This window comes from Danio rerio, chromosome 2, assembly GCF_049306965.1.
Source record: "Danio rerio strain Tuebingen ecotype United States chromosome 2, GRCz12tu, whole genome shotgun sequence".
Lineage (NCBI taxonomy): Eukaryota > Metazoa > Chordata > Actinopteri > Cypriniformes > Danionidae > Danio > Danio rerio.
This window is the reverse complement of record NC_133177.1, coordinates 9,976,203-9,995,000: the sequence shown is the minus strand read 5'-3', so window position 1 is coordinate 9,995,000 and position 18,798 is coordinate 9,976,203. Positions and strand designations below refer to the sequence as shown.

General features: G+C 34.9%; 2 protein-coding genes across 3 annotated transcripts in view; both read left to right on the top strand.

The window, feature by feature from the left end:
- The window catches only part of wu:fi34b01, a 5,582-nt gene extending 4,379 nt beyond the window's left edge, over positions 1-1,203 (top strand). The window contains exon 4 of the mRNA XM_001338062.8: positions 1-1,203. This exon is cut by the window's left edge and continues 281 nt beyond it. Within this exon, the coding sequence (XP_001338098.5) occupies positions 1-1,024 (1,024 nt within the window). The 3' untranslated portion in view covers positions 1,025-1,203.
- A 252-nt stretch (positions 1,204-1,455) lies between these two features.
- zgc:153615 lies at positions 1,456-18,798 on the top strand. 2 transcript variants are annotated; one of them, NM_001077791.1, is given in 8 exon segments: positions 1,487-1,536; positions 4,000-4,118; positions 9,514-9,631; positions 9,712-9,912; positions 13,421-13,544; positions 15,393-15,486; positions 15,571-16,502; positions 18,615-18,798. In NM_001077791.1, coding segments are annotated over 7 exon segments (777 nt in total). In that variant the 5' UTR covers positions 1,487-1,506; the 3' UTR covers positions 15,662-16,502; positions 18,615-18,798.

Sequence of the window (18,798 nt, the reverse complement as noted above, 5' to 3'; positions counted from 1 at the left end):
GATGCTAACAGACAAGCCCCAACAACTTTCAGATTCTCAAATGTTTTGGTCGTACTTCTACCCTAATTACAATTATCCTGGGAAGACACTGCCAAAGCCTCAACCTCCACCAACACAGAAGCCTCAAATCTCTCAGATGCGTTGGCCATATTTCTACCCAAATTATGGCAAACCAGTGCTTCCAGAGAAACCAGTTCCAAGGCCAATCCAAACACCACCTGTGAACCCCCAATCCTCAGGGTACCCTCAAGGATTTTGGTCATTTTACTACCCTAAATACCAATCTCCTGGCAGGCCACAGCCAACAGCAAAACCAGTTCCAGCTTCCGTGTCCGATTCTGAATCAGTTGCCCAAGCTCCACCTTTGGACCCTCAGTTGTTTTGGTACCGTCAAGGATTCTGGCCATTTTACTTCCCTCAATACCAATATCCTAGTGGGCCGAAGCCCACAGAGAAACCAGATTGTGTTCCGACCACAACAGTTGCCCCAGTTCCACCGGAGAAGCCTCAACTTCCATGGTACCATCAAGACTTTTGGAAATATTACTATCCTTACTATTATGGTAAGCCAAACCCTGTCAACAAACCAGTCTCATCAGTTGCCCAAACACCAATTCAGTATCCTCAACTGCCAGTATACCCCCAGATCGATTGGTCGTATTACTATAATCGTGGCAAACCGAAGACACCAGTTTCTGCTTCAATTCCCGACACCCCAGCAGTACCCCAACCACCACCCTATAAGCCTCAACCTCAGTACCCCCAGATGTTTTGGCAATATTATCCTAATTTCTTTCAAGAGTTTTATCCGCAATACCCTATCGAGCCTCCCCAAGCCCCTACCGAACCACCACCTACGACCACCCCTCCACCCTGTACTACCGTAGTTGTCAAATGCGAGCCCCCAGAGATCCTTGCTCCCAATTACCCTCCCCAGTACAATGTACAACAACGTCCTATGCTTTATGAAAAAGACCCCTTTTCGCTTCATTTTGTGGATCTGGCTGAGACTGATGCAGATTGAGTCTTTCCCATGATTTTGTAATATGTAATGACTGAGGGCAGATGGAATGGGGTTGCTCAAGTGCTACGCCTGGCTTTGAAAAACAAAAATGCTACGATGTGAATGGAAAATTGCTTGCTTATGTCTCAATTTAATTGTCCAAATTCTCAAACAATTCAATAAATCAAATATGGTCAAAAGTCGTTTTTCTGTTTATTATTTTAATTGTTATTAATATAAATCTCTGGAAGATCCAAGAACCACACGTAGGAGAGACTATGATTCAAGTGTGGAAGATGTAGAGCAAAAACATGGATCTAGTTCACTGCTTTTTTCAGTGGCTGTGTTTCATTGCAAGGCTTTCATTTGTGCTCCTTGCGCGCTCATTCGCACGCTCCCCCCTCCCAGACCTTTTCTGTGTGTGATTCTGGTCTCCAGGGTGTAGCTCAGACACTGCAGTAGAAGCTAGGGCTTGGCTGCTGCACTATACAATGCGCTGAAAGATGGTGCACCAGGAGAAATGTGTTTACCAGGTAAGACCAGCCATTTTGCAGTTTTGTGGCATTGGCGTGCTGTATGTGCAAGTAATAGGTTATGATGTGCGAGTTCAAAGCAAATTGATCATTTTCTGATGAAAGGAACTGTATTTTGAATCAATGTTAAGCTACTGTGTAGGTTTAGCTGAATATCTGATGTTTACTAGAAAAACAATATGCACTGCTTAGGCTAAAATGATGCTGCTCATTTAAAAAAAAAAAAAAAAAAAAAAAAAAGGTCACGTTTGTTTGTGTGTGAGGTATGGGTGTCTGCGTTTGCTTAGCATTATGTGCTAATTTAGTGACAACAATTTTTAAAAAGCAACCAAAAATGACACTTGTGCTAGTTCTCAGAATACTATTTTACAGATATACTAGATTATACTGCAAGTAGTACATCACAGGGAGAGCTGTTTCTCATTTGCCTCTATAATTTAAGTACATCATCAATCAGATGCTCTTCTACACCGTTCATCTATCTATAGCATCAGTCCCAGAGGAACTGCTCTGCACTCAGTATGATAATGCAAAATAAGCCAAGGGGAAAAAAAAAAATGTTAGTTATGGAATTTTACAGTTGCAGGCCTTATGATTATTCTGTAGGTGCCAGACATTTTAAAAGTGCATATGAGTCATTCTGAGCACCAAAAGGCAGCCATGTTGCCATGGCAATAATTTGAGCGGACTACATAGGTTTGAGAATATATATTCATTTCAATATACAGACTATTATGTAGCACAGCAAATGTGTATTCTATCTAGCTATCTACAGTATGTTGATGACGGCCTGTTCTTTCCATCCATCCATTTGTTTATAAAGGGCCTCATCCATCCATCCATCCATCCATGTTTATGAAAGGCATCCTTTCCATCCCTTCATTCCTCCATTTGTTTATGAAAGGCCTTTATCTATCTATCTATCTATCTATCTATCTATCTATCTATCTATCTATCTATCTATCTATCTATCTATCTATCTATCTATCTATCTATCTATCTATCTATCTATCTATCTATCTATCTATCTATCTATCTATCTTGATGAAAGGCCTGTTCTTTCCATCCATCCACCTATCCATCCATTTGTTTATGAAAGGTCTTGTCCATCCATCCATCCATCCACCTATCCATCCATTTGTTTATGAAAGGACTTGTCCATCCATCCATCCATCCATCCATCCATCTATCCACCCATCTGTTTATTAAAGGCCTGTTCTTTCCATCCATCCATTTGTTTACAAAAGGTCTGTTCAGTCCATCCATTTATCCATCCATCTATCGATGTCAGCTTATTTATGAAAGCTATCTATCTATCTATCTATCTATCTATCTATCTATCTATCTATCTATCTATCTATCTATCTATCTATCTATCTATCTATCTATCTATCTATCTTTCCATTCATCCATTCATCTGTTTATGAAAGGCCTGTTCTTTCCATCCATCAATTCATCCATTTGTTTACGAAAGGTCTGTTCCGTTCATCTATCTATGTAACAATCTATTTATGAAAGATCTATCTATCTATCTATCTATCTATCTATCTATCTATCTATCTATCTATCTATCTATCTATCTATCTATCTATCTATCTATCTATCTATCTATCTAGATGAAAGGCCTGTTCTTTTGTATCATCCATCCATTTGTTTATGAAAGGTCTGTTCTGTCCATCCATCCATCTGTTTATGAAAGGTCTGTTCTGTCCATCCACCTATCCGTCCATTTGTTTACAAAAGGTCTGTTCCATCCATCCATCTATCTGTTTATGAAAGGCCTGTTCTTTCCATCCATCCACCCATTCATCTTTTTGTTTACGAAAGGTCTGTTCCATTCATTCATCCATCCATCTATCTATATATCTATCTATTTATGAAAGGCCAGCTCCATCCATCCATCCAATAATTCAAATAAGCTTTATTGGCATTACTTTTCAAGTATTGACAAAAAACTGCAGATTACATAAACAATGAATAAAATAGTGAAGTGATTATACAGTATAATAAGGATAAGTATATACACACAATTAGATATTTGATATATACAAAGACAAATATGATTACTAAAAAAGGTTATGAAAGTAAAATAGTAATATATAATACATATGTCATGTAGATGGTTTGTATTATACATCCTCTCATTTTTCTCTCATTCTTTGTCTCCTTTTTTGTCCAATTATTGACTGTAGTCATTTCCATGCAAGCACACAATCTAAATTTAGATTGTACCTTCCAATCCACACACCCATTATTGCCATCTTTCCTTTTCCACGTTGCTCTTGTAATCCACCAAATTATTTATAATCTTCCTCAAGCTTTAAATAGCCACTGTATGTAGATGTATGAAAGCGGATGAGTGTTTAAAAATGCCATGTCAAACTGCGAGATCCTCTATGGCCTTTTACATGCTGTGTGACTCTGACTGTTCTCCTCATTCAAGTCAACTGTGTTTTCGCTCAGGCCCAGAGGAATGAGAGGGAGTCCATTAGGCAGAAGCTGGCCCTTGGCAGTTTCTATGACGACGGACCGATTACCTTTACTGGCTGTAGCAAGAGCGGCAAAAACTGCCTGTCCTCACGGTCAGTGTGTGCTTCTGTTCAGTGGGTTGGTGGTGTGTCATACAGTACGTAATGTTAGCTATTTTTAGCGTAGAACTGCACTGACTTTGATCGATATAGCTAGCGTTTTAATAAAAGAAATATGACCACTTTTTAAAACCTTTTGGCTGAGAATATTTTTGGCTTTGTCCCATTTGCTTCAAGATGACTAAGCATTATTTGTTACATCATCAAGTTATGAAACAAGCAGCTCTGATTCAATGTTTTCAATCTAAGTAAAGCTTACTTTAATCATTGCATAAAAATTAATCTAATATAATGCTCCTGACACATCCAAATGTTTATAAAGAAGAATTCTCGAATAAATCTGCTTCAGTATTGATTCTTTCAAGTGTTCTAAAAAGAGTATTCCCGGACAAATCTCAGTGTTCACATCTAAAGCTTGTGCATTGCTTTTAGGCCTTAGAAAATATTAAATGTGATAAGATTTACAATTAGAAAAGGTCTTTGCTTTAATTTGCATGGCTACATTCTCTTGCTCTGACAATTGATCATTGTTTTCAACGTAATGCACGGTAAAACCCAAAAAGTAAGGGAACCGTTTAAGGAAACCAATTGCAACAAACTATTTGAGTTAAAAAACTAATCCATATGTGTACTGTGAACTTAATTTAAGTTGAAGTAATGAGGTATTTAATTGACTCATTACCTTTAACACTATATATATAGTATATGTATAGTACACTATATATAGAGTTCAAAACTCTTTTCAAATGAGTAACTACACTCATTTCGTTTGATAAAGTTTACAGTTTTACAGTGTAGAAAAATGACTCTTTAATGAAAGAGGACTTCTGTGTTTATTTTCTGTTGGGTAACCCATATGGGGTTAATTAGAAATGATTGGGCAGATATAGCAGCTAAGAAAGTGCTTTAGTTTGAAGGAGCAGAATGTAAAATTCCTGTGTCTAATTTTCAAACCTGCTTTGAATCTGTACATTTGTGAAATGACAAATGGGATAAAGATTAATGAAAAGAAATAACTGTTTATATATGTATATATATATATATATATATATATATATATATATATATATATATATATATATATATATATATATATATATTGTGGGTGTGTGTGTATATATACAGTTGAAGTCAGAATTATTAGCCCCGCTTTGAATTTTTTTTCTTTTCATAAATATTTCCCAAATTATGTTTACCGACCAAGGAAATTTTTACAGTATGTCTGATAATATTTTGTTTTCCGGAGAAAGTCTTATTTGTTTTATTTCCGCTGGAATAAAAGCAGTTTAAATTTTTTGAAATGCATTTTAAGGTCAAAATAATTAGCCCCTTAAAGCTAATTTTGTTTTTGATAGTCTAAAGAACAAACCATCATTATACTATAACTTGCCTATAATTACCCTATCCAGCCTAATTAACCTAGTTAGGCCTTTAAATGCCACTTTAAGCTGTATAGAAGTGTCTTGAAAAATATCTAGTCAAATATTATGTACTGTCATCATGGCAAAGATAAAACAAACCAGTTATTAGAAATGAGTTTTAAAACGATTATGTTTAGAAATGTGTTGAAGAAATCTTAACTCCGTTAAACAGAAATTGGGGGAAAAATAAACAGGGGGGCTAATAATTCTGACTTCAACTGTATAAGTTTTGACATACCCAAAACATTTATATACTGTTACATACTGTGTTGCAAAATAATTCCCGTTAATACTTTATATTAAAGACAGAAACTGATTGATTATATAATAAATGGCTTCATACATTTACAGACCATGTTTTTTTTCTGTGTGTATTTTTAATAAGCAGCTAGGTAATACAAAGTTTCCTAGAATGCTTTAGGAAAGTCCATGAACAATAACATTTCAGAAAACTAGTCAAAGTGCATGTTTTCCTTCTACTGTTTAGGTTAAAAAAAAAAAAAAAAAAACTATGAGGCGATATTACATAACCATTCTCACAGTAGCAAACTGACAAACTTATGAAACCTTCAGTTGGATTTTAGACTTACTTGAAGTGTCAGTTTTCTAAGAATACTACTAACCACAAAAACTCTCTTGTGATTGAACAGGAAAGTCTGACAAAGTGATTTACATGGGAAGTGTGTTTCAGGGTGGTTAACAAATATTAAAAATAGAGGTAACTTTCGCTTTTTAGTTTTACACATGGTCGGAAGTTCTTATTTTAAAGTTAACAGTCCAACTTCTATAATCAAAATGCATTCTAAAAGGCATATTTTGGCATTAAGCCGTTTTTGTGTCTTTGCTGCTAATAATTTACCATTTTAAACATAACTTTTTTATTTATGCTAAACAAACTCAGTGTAAGACTTGAGAGACCACAAATACTTTGATGTCTTGGACAATTTAATTATGAGCTGGAAACACAGAGACAACCGGCTCCAAAACCCAGCAGGTGGGAATGCGGGAAAACCAGCTCCCCTCCTTTCCTTCATTTACATTTGAAGCATCCTTGCAACCCCCCTGTTCACCCACCCACCCACCCACTCTAAACACTGTACTCACGCAGAATGGTCATTTTAAAGTGTGAACGTTCTATATTAGGCGATACAGTGGCGCAGTAGGTAGTGCTGTCGCCTCACAGCAAGAAGGTCGCTGGTTTGAGCCTCGGCTGGGTCAGTTGGTGTTTCTGTGTGGAGTTTGCATGTTCTCCCTGGGTTTCCTCCGAGTGCTCCGGTTTCCCCCATAGTCCAAAGACATGCGGTACAGGTGAATTGGGTTGGCTAAATTGTCCGTAGTGAATGAGTGTGTGGATGTTTCCCATAGATGGGTTGTGGCTGGAAGGGCATACGCTGCATGAAAACGTTCTGGATAAGTTGGCGGTTCATTCCACTGTGGCGACCCCGGATTAATAAAGGGACTAAGACGACAAGAAAATGAATGAATGATTGTTCTATATTAATCCAAGTGACTTTATCTGTCATGTTTGATGTCATTTGAAATGTCTCAGTGCGACTGGTGGTCCCATTCCCTCAGAAACAGACATAATCAAAACAATAGACATATAACTTCAGATATCTTTTGAACCACTGCGAACTCTTTCACTAAATGCAAATGCCTTTTGTTATTCAACACACCCCTTTCCACGAGGAGATTCTTTGATTTACTACTTTGGAGGAAGTTTCTAAATGTTCGGGGCGATCCTATGCCCAGATCAGCCCATAGCGTGGAGTTCTCATGCTCCATGCAGTGTATATTTTGAAGTCAGGTGTGCATCTCTTGATCTTGGATTTATCTTTGATAATTATCTGATATCCTATATTGATCGTTTATGAATTGACTGAATGAATTGGCACAAAATACATTTACCTGACTAATAAATTATGTTTTGAATTATTCAAACAGAGATCGTGTTATTATCTCTAGCAGATTACATTAAATCCATAACACCACAAGCCCCTGTACAGGTTAATAACGGACTAAAACACTTTAGATGGAGCAGCGTGGCACGTTATGATGTTCTTAGAGCTCCGACTAACACACTGGTATAAAGTATCAAGTATACACTGGTTTAAAGTATACTTAGACTGTAAAAGGCCTATAATGGGTTTTATATTTAGAACAACAAAGTATTGTTGAGACCAATCTAAATGTGGGTAGGCATTTATCTCAAAATTTATATTACTATTTAAATCATATGGTGATTACTCAAAGTTACTAATAGTTGAAGTAAATTGGTCTGCTTGATTCTATAGTAATGATTATGGTGTGATTAAATAGTTTGTCTTTGATTTAGTAGATAGCAGATCTAGGCGGACCACACAACAAAAAAAATTTAATCTGAGTAAGTAGGGTTCTGCCTTTTTAGAATAGTGGCTAATTTCCTCTGTTTAATAACCAATACCGACAAGCTTGTGCTTAAGAGATTGTATACTTAGCCGGTACAAGACTCAGGATGTTGTAGGAGTCCGAATGAACGAGCATGCAATAACAAATCTAAGAGAATATTCAATCATAAACTAAAGTAATATTAAAAGAAACTACATAATGTTTTATAATTGGAGTCAGATAAAACGAGGATAAATATATCAATATTCTAAACCACCTCATACAAAATTTTGAGTCAGATATGAGTTCAATTTAAAGTAAATCAACATTGTGCACTGGAAAGACCGAACATGCAGTAAACCTGCGTCCACCAGTGGGCACCGTCATTGGGCTAACTGGCTGGACCCTACACTTTGACTCAACAAATCTTGAACGATGCATTTTACCCTTCACTCGTTACAAACCTGTTTGACTTGATTACAAATTGGTTACAAAAAACGATTGGTTTGTTGATTACAAATGAAGATATTTTAAAGAAACCTGTAACTATTAACATCCATTGTACTTTTTCCCTACTATGGAAGTCAGTGGTTACCAGTTTTCAGCTTTCTTCATAATATCTTTTTTTGCGTTCAACAAAATAAAAAACCTAAAATAAAAAATAAGAAAACTCCGCTATGAATAATAATGAGAAACCGACACGTCATCTTTGCACTTGCGGTTTTGTGCTACGTTGCCGATTTTGATCCCACCCCAAAAAATCATTTTTAACCCGGAAGCTGAAATTAGCTGACAAAGGTTCAAAATTATCCAGTTTTCCCCACAATTACAGCTAACAGGTGCTAACATTGTCTTAACGGATGCTCAACACACACACATCTATTAAAATCTCAAAAAAAGTACTCAAGGGTTTCGTGAACCTTTAAAGGTAAAAGGCATAGTTCACTCAAAAATCACTCTTCACTTAATATTTACTCGCCCTCGAGTGGTTGTAGACTTCTTAACAGAAAAGGGGAGCTGAAAATCTTTAATCATTGACTTCCATTTGAATAAACAAAAACCGTGAAAGTCAATGGTTACAGATTTCCAGCATTCTTCAGAATATCTTCCTTTGTGTTCAGAAAAAGAGGAAAAAAGCAACGCATAAAGGTTTGAAACAAGTAAAGAATTATGACAAAATTATAATCATTGGATGATGTTTTTTGAATGTCCAACCATTATAATGTACAGTGAGTTCTAATAATGTGCAGTATATAAAACAAAAACCTGAAAATTGAAGTTGTGATATTACTCAAGTTTGTAAACTTCAGAAAACGTCAAGTAAAGCTCAATAATTTGTCTTATTTTATTTTTAATTTCATGTTGGTATATATTTTTTGAAGTACAGCTGTTTTGACCTTATGTCCGTAAAAATGGACAAAGAAATCAATTAAAGACTATTAAAAAATTGTATTCTTTTTTTATTTGGTCTCATTTAAAACAATTTTCATTTAAAGTTAATATGAACATAATTCAGGTCTGAAGGGGTTAACAACAAATGTAACCGTATTATGCCATCAAAATACAGACCTGTTAAATATCCCTGTCTTTTCTCACTCTAGTCTTCAGAATGGGGTGAACCTACAGATGTGCTTTGTGAATGACAGCAGCAGTGACCGGGACAGTGATGCAGAGGACAGCAGAACAGAGACCAGCCTGGACACCCCATTGTCACCTATGGTATTAACCCTTAGCTGTTTCTGCATGTTTGGATCTATGTTCGGAATGAAACGAATAGCTTTTTTTCTTTCTCTCCGCAGAGTAAACAGAGTTCCTCTCTGTCAGACCGGGATACAGGAGAGGAAGACCTAGACTCGGAGGATTCGGAGTTCTGGCGGCTCCAGCGGCGGCTGCAGGAGGAGGCGCGTGTGGCTCTAGCTTTGGCCCGTCCCATGGCCCGCATGCAGGTGGAGGTGGAGAGACAAATTCAGATACACAGAAGGTCTCCTGTGGCAGACCTGGTTAGTGAGACAAGTATCCAACAATAGTGTTGTGCTAAACACTAGTTTTATACACACTTAGAAGAACACTCCACTTTTGGGGGGTAAATATAGAGTTAAGCAGTTAAACAGTTAAGTTTTTGAAATTTTAAAATCCAATCAGTCGAAAACACTTTTAGCTTCGCTAAGCATACATGATTGAATCTGATTGGACCATTAGCATGTTTTTTACGTTTATATGGAACTACTTTCTCTCATTCTTGTGTAATAATCAAAGAACTTTGCTGCTGTACAGCAGGGGTTATGATATTACACAGTGCTGTTACAGTATCTAATTCAGTGTTTACTAAGCCTGTTCCAGGTGTACATTCTGCGTACCTCGCTTAAATGATCTAAGATGATTTGACAGATCCTGGATCTTTTAATTTTGATAACTGATCTCTGGCTAAAGTCTGGATGAACTGATCTGAGATCGCTGTGTGTGTTGTGAAGGACTGTTTTATCGATCTTAAAATCATGACCAGCAATGCAATGATTAACTGACAGCACAGTAGCATAATGACATCATCTGAATAATATTCAATTATCCATGTGAGCAAAATTTTATAAAATTCGTAGTAAACCGTTTGTAATGATACGCAATAACTTTCCACCTTTGTTGTGGGCTACATGCTTTACACTTTACATCTCAAGAGTATTTAGCAATTTATTTAGTTTTACATTTAGAGCGGATTTTCTTTATAGCCTAGGCCTATTTAAGTTTCTTAATCTGCAAATTTAAATAAATTTAGCATCAAAAAAGCTTTTTGATTTTGGCAAAGATGTCTGCATCTTTTGCAAAGCATCAAATCACTGTCATATTAGCTGTCAAAACATGTGCATGACTGCATAAATTATGATTCCTTTAAAAAAACTGTTGGATATTGCAATAGTATCTGGATGCAGCCTTTATGATGCAAGCTGAGATTGCATTACTCAGCGATGCAATGTCAGACACAATGCACTCAATGAAGTGAGTGACGTCACTTTGACGGATAAGGTTAGGGGGGTGGGGTTAGGTAAGTCCATTAAAAAGCACTGGATGCAGCTCAGATTGCACGGCACCTGGTCTGGATGCAGACCCCTCTCGGATATTGTGTATGTCTATTATCATGCACAAATTGTAAAGCTGGGTTTATATCCTAAAATAGTACACATTTGTATCTAAGAAGTCCAAATTAATAAATGTTCTTTTTGATCCCCCTGGGGTGAACCACCCTGCTTTTGTACTTGTATTACAGGGTTCAGATTGCATAAGTAGCAGGGTATCCTTCCACAAGCTTCTCACAATAGTTTGAAGGAATTTTGGCCCATTCCTCCTGACAGAATTGGTGTAACTGAGTCAAATTTGTTGGCTGTCTTGGTCGCACAAGCTTTTTCAACTCTGCCCACAAATTTTCTGTAGGATTGAGATCAGGGCTTTGTGATGGCCACTACAAAACATTCACTCTGTTGTCCTTAAAGCACATTTGAACTAAATTTGGCTGTATGCTTAGGGTCATGGTCTGTTTGGAAGACCCATTTATGGGCAAGTTTTAATTTCCTGGCTGATGTTTTGAGATGTGGCTTCAGTATTTCTACATAATGTTCTTTCTTCATGATGACGTATGCTGTGAAGTGGACCAGTCCCTCCTGCAGCAAAACAGCCCCACAACATGATGCTGCCGCCCCCAAACTTCACAGTTGGGATGGTGTTCCTAGGCTTTGTAAGCTTTCCCCTTTTGTTCTGCAAATGTAACACAGGTCATTATGACCAAACAGTGTAATTTTAGTTCCATCAGACCACAGGACATGTCTTCAAAAATTATTCTTTTCCCCAGTGTAATTTAGCTAATTGTAATCTGGCTTTTTTGTTGATTCTGGCTTGTTGATTTTCCCATGTTGTCACACAAGGAAGCAGTGTGTTTGAGGTTTTCCTTAAATACTATTCTACAGTTGTGCCTCGAATTAACTCAAATGTTGTCAACAAGCCAATCAAAATCTTCCAAAACCTTGACACCATCACTTGAGCTTTTTCAGAGGCATAATAATCTTATTGTATGTAAACTTGACTTGAAGAAAAGTTATAACAATTTCTCAAAAAATATCTCTCATTATTCTGCTATTAAGCATAACAGAAACCAATTTAAATATTATATTTATATATTATTATAAATCTTTTTTTTTAAATAAAATTAATTTTTGAACACAATTGAATGGCATTTGTTGTATACAAATGTCCAATTTCTTGTAAAATTTCTTTTAAACACATTTGTCAACATTTAACCCCAAAACCTCTTACCCATCCCACCCAAACATACACATAGTCTTCTTGTAAAACATATAACAGATGGTAAAAAATAATAATACAATTTAAAATAAATATATAAATAAGTTCAAATAAATAGATATATATATATATATATATATATATACATATTATTACACACACACACACACACACACACACACACACACACACACACACACACACACACACACACACACACACACACACACACACACACACATTAGTAAATAAAGTAATAATAATACAGCATGGGGCAAAGTAAATTAAATAAGTAAACAAATAAATAAATAAATAAAATAGATCCATTAGCTAGTTACAACAATAATGTACTACCTACTTCTTGGTTTATAAATTCTAATTTATGTGTGTATGTGTGTATATATACTTTTTTTATTTTATTTTTTTTATTTTTTCCCAAGTGTATATAACCTATATGTTACTACTGTAAGAAAATAAGAGCCCTCAGTACATACTTTTAGTATCACTTTTGCCTGAGAAGACCAGATCTAATCCTGTTTATATAAAATAAGCCAGCCCCTGAGCTAGTTTGAGCTACGAGAACTGTTGCTATGACATGTTATAGCATTATATGAATTTTCGGATAAGTTTTAAAGAACAAAACGATCCTGGATCATGTCAAATTGTCAATAACCAAATCCAGCTTTTGAGTTATCCACGTACAGCATGAAGATCCCTGGACCCCTGGAGGCACATCAACAGATATTTTAAAGGCTTCTCTTATCTGACCCAATTATTTCAGGATTTATAGTCTTCTAATATTCTGATGAGTTCACTCAGATGTGTTTGTTTAGGAAGTTGACGATGTGTACTGATGGTGCATGCCAGGAACATGGTTGGGAAACACTGATTTACCTAGCTGGGAACTATTTTACAGGCACTACTGCTGCAGCCATGTTATTTTAAACTGAGAGTGTTTAGGTGCCATAAATGAGAGGGCTCAACCTCCTTTAGTAGACTTTGCTATTCTATGAATTCAAATACTATGAATGTTAATGATTACTTGTTTTCAACATTCTTCACAAATATTTTTGTGGTTAGCAGAAAAACATGAATACATGAGTACATTTAATAATAAATAAATATATACATTTATTATTAAAAACAAATAATTTATTTATTAATTAATTAAATAATTAATTAAAGCACTTTCATTTGGATTAAACTTTTTCCCTACGCTAGTTACCCCATCTGCCACATATCAGTGAGTGTCTGATGAAGAGGAATCTGAGGCCTGTGGACATGAGGGATATGAGCCTTGGTCAGTTACAAGTCATCACCAATGATCTGCATTCTCAGATACAAGGTGAAGTCAGATTTATTCCAAAAATATACATTCTTTGAAGCGGATCAAAACCTTTGTTCTTGTAAAACTGTTGAACATAACCCATGCTTGTCCTAGTACAGTGCAATGCCAGGGTGTCCAAACTCGGTCTTGGAGGGCCGGTGTCCTGGTGAGTTTAGCTCCAAACCTAATATAACACACCTGAACCAGCTAATCAAGCTCTTAGGTATACTACAAACTTTCTGGCAGGTGTATTAAGGTAAGCTGGAGTTAAACTCAGCTGGACATCGGCCCTCCAGAAGTTTGGGCACCCCTTGTCTAGTTCAAGTTGTTTTATTGGCATGATATTTTTTTGCAGTATTTCCAAAGTGTTTTAGATTTGTATAATATATATAATATAATCATCAAATAACAAAATTGGTTGGTCTGTCTACCTACGTCTATTTTTCTTGTCTCTCTGTCCTAAAAATTAAGAAAACTAAATAAAAATATGTATATATTGATTGAACTGTATAGGGTCCAGCCAGTTGGTCCAATGATGGTGTCCACTGGTGGATGAAGGTTCACTGCATGTTCGGTCTTTCCAGTGCACAATGTTGATTTACTTTAAACTTCCTCGTTTTTTCTGACTCCAATTATAAAACATTGATAAGATTATTTTGTTTCCTTTCACATTATTTTAGATTATGATTGAATATTCTCTTTGGTTATTCTCATTCATTGCGATTCCTATAACATCCTGAATCTTGTACCGGCCGAGTATACAATTTCTTAAGCACAAGCATGTCAGTCTTAGTCACTAAAAAGTGGCGATTGACCGCTATCCTAAAAAGGCAGAACCCTACTTGCTCAGATTAGGATATTTTTTATGCGGTCCCCATAGATCTGCTACCTCCTAAATCAAACGGAGCTATTTAGTCATATAATGATCATTACTATAGAATTAAGCAGACCAGTCGTACTTAAACTATTAGTAACTTTGAATAATCACTATACTATCTAAATAGTATTATAAGTTTAACAGGTGAAGGACTATCCCCTTAGATAACCTTTTACAGTCCTAGTATACATGAATTAATGCCAATGTGCTAGTCGGAGCTCTAAAGACATCGTATAGCGTGCCGCAAGACTCCGTCTACTGTGTTTTAGTCCGTTACTAACCTGTACAGGGGCTTGTGGTGTTATGAAATTAACACGAACTTTGTTTGAATAATTCAAAACATAACTATTTATTAGTCAGGTAAATGTGTATTATGCCAATTCATTCAGTCAATTCATATAAATCCAAGTTTAAAAGAGGCATTCCTGACTTCAAAATATACATAACATGGAGCGTAAGCTCCATGTTACGGGCTGATCTGGGTAAGCAGAATCGCGCCAAACATTTCTCAAACCTTACCTTAAGTAATCCAAGAATCCCCTCAAGGAAAGGGGTGTGTGCATAACAAAAGGCATTTGCATTTAGTGCTGCCTGTGGTAAAGTCACACCCTTCACAGTGGTTCAAAAGATGCCTGAAGTTATATATTTATTGTTTTGATTATGTCTATTTCTGAGAGAATGAGACCATTGTACCAGTCGCACTGAGACATTTCAAATGATATCAAACATGATAGATAAAGTCACTTGTGTTAATTTAGACAATCAGACATGGAAATAACCATATGTGTGAGTTGGGGTGGTTGAAGTCAAGTTTCAGCGCATTCAAATGTAAATGTAGCGGGAACTGGTTCTTTCCCGCATTCCCACCTGCTGGGTTGTGGAGCCAATTGTCTCTGTTTTTGGCTCATGTTTGAATTGTCAAAGACATCAAAGAATTTATGATAACTCACACCTTACAGAACTGATTGATTTTTTTTATTGTGTTGTAGGTCTGAATGAGGAGCTGGTTCAGCTTTTGCTAATGAGAGATGAACTCCACATGGAACAGGATGCCATGCTGGTAGATGTGGAAGATCTAACCAGGTTAGTCCATAACCTAGTTAAAACCCAGCCTTGAATGAGATGAGATGCCTCTAAAAGCAATCAATGTTCCAATGTTTTTAACAGGCATGCGCACAGCCAGCAGAGGCACATGATGGAGAAATCTCTGGGCAAAGGCAAATCAGCTTGCCACGGTGGCTGTGGTTCTCCATTCTAAAGACACAGAGAATAAACCCTTGCGTTTCACTATACGAAGAAGCAATGTACTAAATGTAGATCCCTTTTTTCCAACTAGTCGTGTGTGTAAAGCTTTGTGTGGATGTATGTTATTTATACATGCTGTGTTCATGCATGCTGGCACCTTGGGAAGTTTTAGTTCCTTGTCACTGTCCATCTGGCTCGCTCGGTCGGGGTCGGCGGAGCTGTGACATTCGTATGAAACTGAACTGAATCAGTTTTAAGCAAACTAGAACTAGAATTCCACCTGCCTGACATGCTGAATATGTCCCACGAAGTGAAATGTTATGGCTTTTTTTCCGTGTTCATCCGTGTAAAGAGGCTTTGACACAATTTACAGTTATATAAAAATAAAAATGATTTACTTAAGGGTTATATATTAATACTGAAGGAAGGATATGAATCAAGATGGCATATTTTCCCGAATGTACACTTGTTGTTCTACACTCCAAAAATTATTTTTGCTGTTTGATCAAACTATAAATAGTGTTTAAAATGAGTTGAAACAACACCATTCTTAAGGTTTTTTGGGACAACTGAAATGTCTTATGTTTAATCCACTTAAAAGTGTAAAAAATATATTGAGTTAACTTTACTGATTTATGTTGGAACAAGATGAAGGAATCGTGTGGAACAAAGACATTGTAAGTCTCTTTGCACTGACCAAAATAACAAACAACTTCAATAGAAGGCTAATTCACCCAAAAATCACTGATCAATTAACAAATGGCACAACCGTGTGAAGATATTTCATCTGTGTTTGTCCTAAAAAATGCAAATAAATCAACATTGTTTGGTTGTCTTTCGCAGTATTGACAAAAATATATTTTTATTTTCCACAAAGGGAAGAACGGCACATTAATGTTTGGGTGAGCTATTTCTTTAACACTGATTTGCTTCTCTGTGAAGATTGTAGCTGGATTCCCTTAAGCTTCTGCAATAATTTGGGATGAATGCATTTATTCTACTCTATAGTTTTACTCTGTTTTCGCTGTGTTGGTATATAAGCTGAATATGGAGCTCTCTTATACCAAAATAATATTAACAACAAAAAGGTGGTAACTCATCCTTCTGTTCTACTGTGTTCAACTATTGTTAGTCTTTAACAAAAATCTCTATTTTACTTAATTTTTCACCCAATTGTGTCTTTTCCTGTGTCACTTATGTATACAGCTGAGGACAAAATAATTAACCCTCAAGTAATACGTTTTCCTGTGTAATTATTTCCAAAGTGATGTTTAGCAGAGCAAAAACCTAAATTCATGATATTATATACATCCTAATTTAAAGTGTGGGGTCAGTTTTTTTTTTTTTGTTCATGTTTTTTTTTTTAAAGAAAAGTATTCTGTTTATCAAAGCGGCATTACTAAATGTAAAAAAAATTGTTAAATATTTATTACAATTTTAAACAACTGCTTTCCTATCTTTTTTCCTAGTTTTAAATTAAATTATTACACTAGTCATTATTGATAATATAATATAATCAATAAGTTAATATAATATAAGTTTATATATATATATATATATATATATATATATATATATATATATATATATATAATTAATATATAAAATATTAATAATTATATTATAATTATTATATATATTATAGTGATTTCTGAAGGATCATGTGACTATAAAGACTAGAGTAATGAAGCTGAAAATTCCTAATTGAAATCTCTGAATAAATTATTAAAATTAAATGATAAAAACTTTTGAACAGTTATTTTATAGTGCAATAACATTTCACAATTTGACAATTTGTATTTTTGATAAAACAGGAGAAGCTTATTTTAAAACATTTAAAATTCCTACTGACCCCAAACTTTTGACCGGTAGTGTGTATATACCTGTATATGCACTACAAAAACACAAAGTTAAGGTAACTCCAACCATTTGAGGAAACCGATTGCAACAAACCATTTAATTTCAAAATCTAATCCAAATGAGTACTCTAAACTTAATCCATTTGAGTAAATGAACCAATTTAAGCACAGTAAAAGTCAATAAATGAAGAGAACTCAAACCAACTGAGTACTGTAAAACTCAAGTTAAGGCAACTCAAACTGTTTGAGAAAACTGATTGCAACAAACCATTTCAGTAAAAAAAAAACTAATCTATTTGAGTAATGTGAACTTACTCCATTAAAATTGAAGTAATGAGGTAATTAATTAACTCACTATACCTTCAACACTGAGTTCAAAACTCTTTTCAAAAAAGTAGAATTAACTTCCAGTAAATTGAGTTAACTACACTCATTTCATTTGATAAAGCTGACTGTTTGGTTTTACATATATACTACATATATTTACTATTACGTTTACATGTTAACATTACATTTACTATATATATATATATATATATATATATATATATATATATATATATATATATATATATATATATATATATATATATATATAGTAGGCAACATTTGATCAAGATCTTTTATTGAAGTCGTCAACATTTTGAAAATGTATTTGATCCATTTCAAATGTTGACATAAAGAGTATATATATATTTTATATATATATATATATATATATATATATATATATATATATATATATATATATATATATATATATATATATATATATATATATATATATAAAACAAACCAGTTATACAATGACTTGTCTATTAAGTCTAACTTGCCTAGTTAATCCAATCAGCCAAGTTAAAAGGTAATTACTGGTCTCTTAAAAAATAACTAGTCATCTTTGAATAAATGACAGAAATTAGATATTAGAAATTAATTAAACTATTGTTTAAGAAAACATCTTCATTGAGCAGCACTTTGGAAATATTTGAAGAATAAATACAACTTCAGAGGAGAATTAATAATTTGGTGTTCAACTCTTAAGTGACACGACATGGTTGAAATTCTGTATGTGTTTGGTCACTCAACTGTCAAAGGAAATTGTGGAAAATAAATAAACAAACGGCTTACAGTAATATGTGCTAGTGTGTTTTCGTTTTCATCTGTTTAGCACAGTCACAAGGGAAGAGGCACTCAACACCAAACAAGTGTCATTGTGGTTTGTGTTATAGGTCAGTCCCAAAAATGAAACTTCTTGAGTTGAATAAAAATCTAAAAACTGTGTTTAAAAAAA